This window comes from Corvus brachyrhynchos, unplaced genomic scaffold, assembly GCF_000691975.1.
Source record: "Corvus brachyrhynchos isolate BGI_N302 unplaced genomic scaffold, ASM69197v1 scaffold84, whole genome shotgun sequence".
In the NCBI taxonomy this organism is placed as follows: Eukaryota; Metazoa; Chordata; class Aves; order Passeriformes; family Corvidae; genus Corvus; species Corvus brachyrhynchos.
The window spans coordinates 1,166,590-1,174,621 of NW_008237434.1; the positions used below are offsets into that span (position 1 = coordinate 1,166,590).

At 39.4% G+C, this 8,032-nt stretch overlaps 1 protein-coding gene across 1 annotated transcript in view; it reads right to left on the reverse strand.

The window, feature by feature from the left end:
- Nucleotides 1-377: 377 nt before the first annotated feature.
- The window catches only part of NPY (neuropeptide Y), a 9,765-nt gene continuing 2,110 nt past the window's right edge, over nt 378-8,032 (reverse strand). The window contains exons 3-4 of the mRNA XM_017731165.1: nt 4,070-4,150; nt 378-918 (exon numbers count right to left, since the gene is read on the reverse strand). Of these exons, the coding sequence (XP_017586654.1) occupies nt 894-918; nt 4,070-4,150 (106 nt within the window). The 3' untranslated portion in view covers nt 378-893. The remainder of the gene's footprint in view (nt 919-4,069; nt 4,151-8,032) is intronic.

An 8,032-nucleotide genomic window follows, 5' to 3' on the forward strand; every position in this document is an offset into this window, starting at 1 on the left:
AAAAATCCAAAAATAAGAAAATGTAAACCTGGAGATAATTGGCCTTGTCCTTGTTCTGTGGACCTTCTTATGGTACAAACAGCAACCATTCATAACTCCCAATGAGAGAGGCATGGAGGGCAAGTACCCCAAAGTTTGGGATTTATCAGTGCGCTCCTTTGCAAGGCTTTAGGCAATGTTAGATGTATCTTTTCTGGCACAAATAATTGCAGTCTTGTCTTGTTTTACGAGTTACTTTAGATGTTATTTTCTGCTATTTTGCATATTGCCAAAACAAAGATGTTACATCTGTGTCATTTAAAATTACTAGTTCAGGCTTACAGCCAAGCATTAAACCAGTTTCAAGGAGTTAGCAGAATTAAGCAGTGACTTATTCCTTTGCATTTTGAAAATGCCTTTAATTTTATTACATTTATCAATGTACGCACTAAATAAGTTTTTAGCATGGCCATTCTGAAAAATTGCCTCTCAGAACACTATTTTCTGAGGTTATGCAGTCTGCAATAAATTATTTTAAGCAGTTTTGAGCTAAGTCTGAGGCCACAATAAATGGTCTTTATCTTACTTTGTACAGTAATTACTGTAATAACCGTGACACCATTGCTGTCCACACTACTTCACACTACAGGGAAGTTATAATTCAGTTTTAATAGTTTAAAACAATGCTTTGTTATACCAATGACATGGTTGTTTGTTTTCATTTAGTATGTTATATTTTGGAATGCACAAATAATTTATTTAAATAAAGGTATATACAAATATGATGAAGGAGAAACTCTACAGAGTTCCGTACAATGGCTGCATGCACTGGGGATGACGCTGTGATTTGCTTCAGAGGCATGGAGTATGAACTGAAATCTAGGAAAAGTTTTGAAGATGTGCTGAAAATCCCATCACCACACTGAAGGGTCTTCAAACCTGCAACACATATTTTGAATAAAAAAACCCACATTAAACACATACCAAAGCCCCCTCTGAAAAAATTTGATGTTAAAACTGACTAAAATTTTCATTAATACCAGCAATGAGGAATATATATGCATATTTTCAGTTTAAGATTGTATATGTGACTCCAACAAAAACAGGTGCATTATGAATTGCCAAAAATCTGTACTTTGGTACCAGAACTTGCCCCTACATCCTGCTACCCTGGTAATACGTTTTACATGGTTGAGACTCACTACAAACCTGCTTTACATCATCAAATAGCACTTAGTGAAATTAAGCTAGAAAACTGTATGTTGAAATACAAATTTCTTAAAGATTTTTCACTCTAACTCAGGAGTAAGCAACTTCCAAAGAGAACTCACTGAGCCAAACAAAATCGCATCATGCTGTAAGCACCTTCAAACAAAACCCATGTTCAAAGCCACTATCCTAAAATATTATTGTGGTATTCTACTGTTCAATATCAAGCATTTGAAATTTATTGAAAAGGGTGCTGAGGGCAGGATTTTATCCAGAGATCCTCTGTTTGCAAACAGATGTTTTGTCTACACAGGAGGAAAGGTAACAAGTAGGAGAACATAGAAAAAGAACAGGAGAAATGCATTTGCCATAATTTTTCCTATCTAAAGAGATGCACATAAAGTCTTGATTAAATATCTAGTCTGCCTCCACAGTCAGTGGAGAGACACTGACACCTTAGAGGGCAACTGAGACCCTGCCCATTTTAGGAAGGAAAGCTTGTTCTGGAATTACCCATCCCTCTGACTGACTGCAGAGGCAACCTAGACAAGTACTTCATACTAGATATCTAATTTTTAAAGAGGCATTATCAGGAGAGATACATCCTATTACCAAGTATGAAACATTTTCTCATCACTCCACAAGACAGACAAAATCAGAAACATGCCATATCACATGCTTCTGTCATAAGAACTTACTCGTACTCAGACCAAGGCACCTCCTTTTTTTAATCTTTAGCTTCCTATTTTGTAATTAGTTTCTCAAAGCATCTCTCTAACCTTTCTTCATATTGTCAGGCATACACTCAGACTACAAAATCCTTTGGGGTGTATTTCAGTCAGCAAAACTGTAATGTCAAACCAGGCTGGTCAAGCTGAATACAATTAAGTCATTTATTATTATCTCAGTGTTTAGTTACAAAGTTCAGTTCCTGACAACTCATGAGGTATCTCTGTCTGTCACTGACTCACTGGGTGCAAATTACACCTGCTCCATAACTAGCTTTGTGTGTAACTATTTCTAAAACAATTTAAATTTGGAATAATAGCAGTCTGCCTTTCATTCATTCAGCCTAGCTTCCTCCAGGAGGAAGGCTTAGGCAGCCATGCTGTGCGTCCAGCTGTCCAACCCTGTGTGGCTCTCCTAACTTCGCCCCCCAGCTTTCACATCCTTTGGACAATTTCAACCAAGTCAGGGAGAGGTACACTGATTTTAGAGATATTAGGTCCCAATGTGCCATGGAACACAGGACTGGATAGAAAGAAAATTTAATTGTGTCCTCACATGGAGGAAAAAGTTGGAGTGGGGTTGAGAATCCATACAGGGTTTTATCCTAGAAAACATATCCATAGGAAACTAGGCATTATTGTTCCCAGTACTCACATAACTGTCAGCAATGAGTGAAAAATACCATACTCAGTTTAAAGTGCTGTTACGGGGGTATGAAATAAAAATCTATTTCTCATCAATTCTTGATCTTAACTGCAGATTACTTGGTTATTTTCCTCATGAAGTTTTGCTCCCTGGTGTGTTATAAATAGCATTATTGAAACAATAATAATAATCATAAAGTTTTGTGATGAAGGGGTGAAAATTACAGAGAGTATTAGACTATTAGCGAGATATATTAGAGTATGAGTACTAACTACCCTGTGTGTTGCCTCAAATTCAAGGCAGTGGAAATTTCCCATTATGTGAGGGCTCTGCCTTGTCATTACCAAACACAAAATAGTCTAATACATTTCACTGCACTCCATGCAGTTTTTTAGATAAGCATCTGCAGAGAAAATTGCATCCCCACAGCTGTGGTTAGTCATCAAACCATCAGACAACGCTCTCCCTACACACAGAACCGTGAGTCTCATGGGCAATGTCCCTGGATGGTAGTAGGAATTTTGGGTCACCTTTCAGTGTCATGATCATGCCCTAAATTCAATGCTACAGGCTATTATGTTTAAGTACTCAACCAGTCTAGTTGAGCCTTTGCAGAGCACTTGCTTGTAGACTCCTGAGAAGACAACTGCAGAAAACATTTATTTCCGCAGTAGAAGTATTGCCAGCAAACTTCAGACCATCAGTAAAGGCTTAAACTGAGCTCATTCATGCTGGATTGTGAGTAAAACTTTTGTTTTGATTGTGAGTAAAAATTTTTCTTCATGAGCCAAAACTCCCCCTGCATCTTACCTTTTCAACACACTCACTTTTCAGCTGTGTAAATTGTAGTCACTACTACAGTATCTTACATCATGGCTGAAGTGTCATTACCTAACTAGATAAATACATTATGTACATTTGAAACCCCAGTGTTGTTTGAAACACCACTGTTACTTCAAACCAAGTGCAAATGGAAATAAAAAGGCCTTTTTTCCCTTTGTAAAATATTAGATACAAAACCAATGTGAAATACTGTATTTTAAAGACAAGTCACCTCTGTGCATTTGTGCATGAGTTAACGTATGTGCATATTTACCACTTACACATCATCAGAGGAAAAATTCAAACCTGTGTGAGCAGCAAATGAGTAGCAATATGCTGTCTTTGGTGCTCAAATATGTCAGGAATCATCACCAGACATCGGCATACAATTCTATGTGAAAATGCCCAGAATGGGGCAAGTGTCATGGCAATGCTTTCCTTCCTCTGAATAAGAGGTATGGCCCACCCCCAAAATCAGGAAAAGAGGAGTCTGGACTCTATCATATCTGGTAAGGCACTTCTTGCATTCATAGATGGTGCTATCTCTTAAAAAAAAAAAGGAATTAAAGATGTTTTGCTTTAAGGACATGATTAGCCAGCTGTTGGTGGCACGTTTTCTCCCTGTGAAACATATTTATTGATAACAAATGAAACCGTTAAATCCAAATGAGCTCTTCATACATACCTGGATCTAGGAATGTTTTCTGTGCTTTCCCTCAACAAGAGGTCTGAGATCAGTGTATCTGGGCTTGATCTCTTTCCATATCTGAGGAAAAATTTTTAAAAGTTGTATTTTTGTATATGTCAGTTTTTACAAATGAAGACTGAGCACAGAACCATTAGTGACTTTTTTTTCATTAAAAAAAAAAAATAGAACAGACATAAATACCACTTTCCAGCAAGAATTTTAATTTGGCTTAGCCATGTGAGTGAATGTTCATTCTTATTTCATTTCCATATTTTTCTACATTTTTCCCATAATTATTTTACATTATAATATTGAAAAACTCTGAATATTTCTCAATTTGATGGCTGCTCCTGCATACTCTAGGACCTTGCACCTTACTGATGTGAGCATGGAGGAAGAGGAAAGAAGCTGTGCATGATCTGACCTCCAAGCATGTCATTCCTGCCTGCAAACCAACTTCCACCATCCCATTAACTTTCTCATTGGTTTAGATGATACTTATCCTCCATCAGGAAATTATGCAAGGTTTTTTAAGATAGCCAGTACACTTGGGCCTGCCCAACACATAGCACATTAGGTTGCAAAGACTGAGCTATCCCAAGGTAATCATCTTAAACTATGTGGCTGTGGGAATGAAAACTTGCTCGTTCAGAGTTCTTCTTCAATTAGATGGGATATAAGGGGCTACCTTTGTCCTATACTTACACAGCAGCTGGCTTTCTATTTGCCTTTTTTTTTTTTTTAATCCTGAATACTGTACATCAGTCAACAGTTAAAAGTACTGCAATTTCCATTACTTGGGAAGGAATTCCATCTCTTTTCCTGGGAAAACAGAAGCAGCAGTGAGCAGCCTGCTTGAGAGGCATTTCACCACTATAAGGATTCATTAGCCTAAGAGTGATAGCTATGAGCAAATGCTCCCTTGGTTGGAAAGAATTAAGATCACAGTTTAACTTGTGTATGCAATTTTATTCTGAATCACAAAGTACATTAGCAGCTTTTGTGAATGCTGCTTGAGTGAAATTCTGATTCCAGAAAAATCAAAGGTATAGTTAAGGACTTAGATTTTATGCACTGCTATCAAAATGTTTCTCCAGTGACCCCAGTCATTCCAGTGGTTTAGATTTGGAAAAAGAAACCCAACCCAAACCTTCCCAAACTACACTTAAAAAGCTAACAGTGTTAACTGTTGATTGCATAACTTCCTTAAAAGTGGAAACATATCTCACTTTTCAATCCTTTTATTTAACTCTTTGTATTTTTTGTGGGTTTTTTTCTTTAATCATTTTAGTGCATCACCTGTGCTCCAGAAAGACAAAGCATCAGTTTCAGAAAGTTAAATTTCTTAATCTGAGCTGACTGAAAGCAGGTATTTGAAAAGAACCAGTCAGACATAGTAAAATGCTATTACAATAGCGCAATCAGGCACGATGCTGAATCAAATACCTTGCACTTCATCGCCACCAAGGGATTTCTTTCTAGTTCCCTGCTCTGATTAATATGGATGTGACCTGGACTTCAACTGAGGAGGAAGCTAATTTTCTGTGATTAAAGAAACTAATTTAACAAACCAAAGCTTGCTCTAGCAGCTCACACTTGGACAAAACTCCCACTAATCTCTCAGGAAGTTTTGCCTGAATAAGAAATAGGTAGCAACCACCTGGAGTGCAGAGATTCACTCAAATAATGAAGACAACTGTGTTGGGGAGATATATCTCATACGAGACACTTCAGCATCTTGGCTACTCCGTGCTACTACCTGTGCTGGATGGACCCATCACATCCTCACTGCAAAGCTGCACACAAGGTGTTCACTGACTGCAACCAACTGGGCTGCCCAAAGGACATCCATTCTTCCTTTGTCAGTCTCCTGTCTACCCTGTCATTTTGCCCCTGGGAAACATCCATGCTACCAACTTACTAAATAGGGGCCACTGACAAAGTCAATCTCTTTTTCCTGATGCAAATACCTTGAGACGTCTTTGCTCCAGCTGCTTCGTGCCTTTCCTTGCTCTGAGATACACATTTATCAAAAATCATGGCTGTTTTAAAAGACTTAGAAATACCGTGATTCCAAGACAGGTGAAAATACCTGGTCAGTTTTTATACTCCATTTGAGACATCAAGGCCTACTTTGGGGCATGCTGATAACCCACAGCTCCAGCTGAAGTCAAAGAGATTTAAGGAGTAAACGGTCTTATTCTGAATAAGGATGTAGTGTGTCAGGCTCAGCAAAATCTCAAAGCTTCCGATGGACGCTTGGGTGTTAGCACTCAAAGCCCATCAATGTCCAAAGCTGGCAACACTAGCTGACTCATCTCAGAAGCATCTGTGGGTCTGATTCAGAAAACTGTCCAAAACCCAAAGCCCTGGAGATCTGCCCCCTTGCCCATTAAAGGGTGTGGCATGAAGCAGGAGCAGCAGCACTGCCCAAGTCATACACACTTCGATATACTCTCTGCCCTGCCTATAGTTCAAGCCATTTCCAGCAGGAAGGGCCTGACTGCTTTGCTACAGCACAGAAGAGCCACAGATTCATGAACAAGCTGCAAGTGATAAGGAAAGAATATAGTTTGTTAGCAAGAGGGAGTACAGGTAGCAGCAAGTAGCAGGAGGAGGAAGAGTCTGAAAAAAGCCTCCTGAACAGTGTGGTAGAGGGGTATGAGGAAAGGACCACAGGACAGCTCTGGAGACAAAGCTGGAACTAATTCAAAGACACACAGACATCTGTAGAGTAGGAGTCTGCATCTGTGCTGGGCTCTCTTTTAAGTTACAACGACCTGGCACAAAAGGAAAAAGGGATCTCATCAGAAGCAAGAAGCCTGAAACAGGTCTCATGACCTAAACCATACAAGTACCTGTTTACCTCAGGTAACCTCAAAGGCATATTAAAGCTGACAGGCATTGGTCTCTAAAGCTGAGATGGATCTGAAGAAGAATTTCAAAGGAGAGAGGGAGCAAAGCAGCCAGATGGACGAGGTTTAAAGACAAGAAGAGAAGGATGATTTGGAAGGAAGAAGGTTCACTGAGCTCAGGTGAAGACCCTGTGGGTCACAGTAGTTTAGAGGGGAATGGCACTCAAATGCTTGAGTCAGGCCAGAAGCAGAAGGCAGAAAGATGAGCTATGGGGGCAGGAGGGGGGGTATTCATAATCACAAAAACATCAAAGGTGGCAGGACAGATGAATCTGAAGAGAAAAAAGCGTCGATCTCCTCATCTTCTCCTTTGCCAATGTGTTCTTACTGCTTCACCTCACCAGCTACATGCACCAGGTCTGGTGAGGTGCTGAGCACAGCTTCTCACTGACCCTCAGGAGGAGCAGGGTGAGCTCCTGGACCCCATCCCCGTGTCACAGGGCTCCCAAGCAGTACCATGCACAAAAAGCAGAGATAAAAATCTGTAAGAAGAGAGACAACTTTGAGCACATCTGCTGAAATAGACCAATCAATCATCCTTAGACCTGTCCAAAGTGCTTCAAAAGCAATTCATTTTGCAAGTGACTGCGTCACTGGTAAAACAGGAAACCTCCAGGAGCTCAGTTAAGCTTTCGAAATGGAGGTGGCAATTGCTTTATTTCTGGACTGTTAATGGAAACAGCACACCTTTTTGGTTTTTTAGTTAACCTGTGCAGTCAACTTTTAAATGTGTATCACAAAGTTTTCATTGTAGTGCTTTTGTCTGCTAATTTTCTTGTCCTTCCAGGTCAACTCTATTCCTTTAAATATAAGGGTGGTTAGGAAATATGAGTAAAAACTAAAGAACAAAATTTAAATTTCATCCATCAGAAACAATAACTATTTCAGTTCATTTCAGATCCCAAATCCACACAAAAGAACGAAACTGGTTTCAGTCTCTAAGTTGTGTACTTACAACTCATGAAATTGGGATAAAAGCTACACGGTCAACATTAAAACACACAGGGCACACACCAGAAGTGGAGGCTGAATAGAGAAAGGGGTG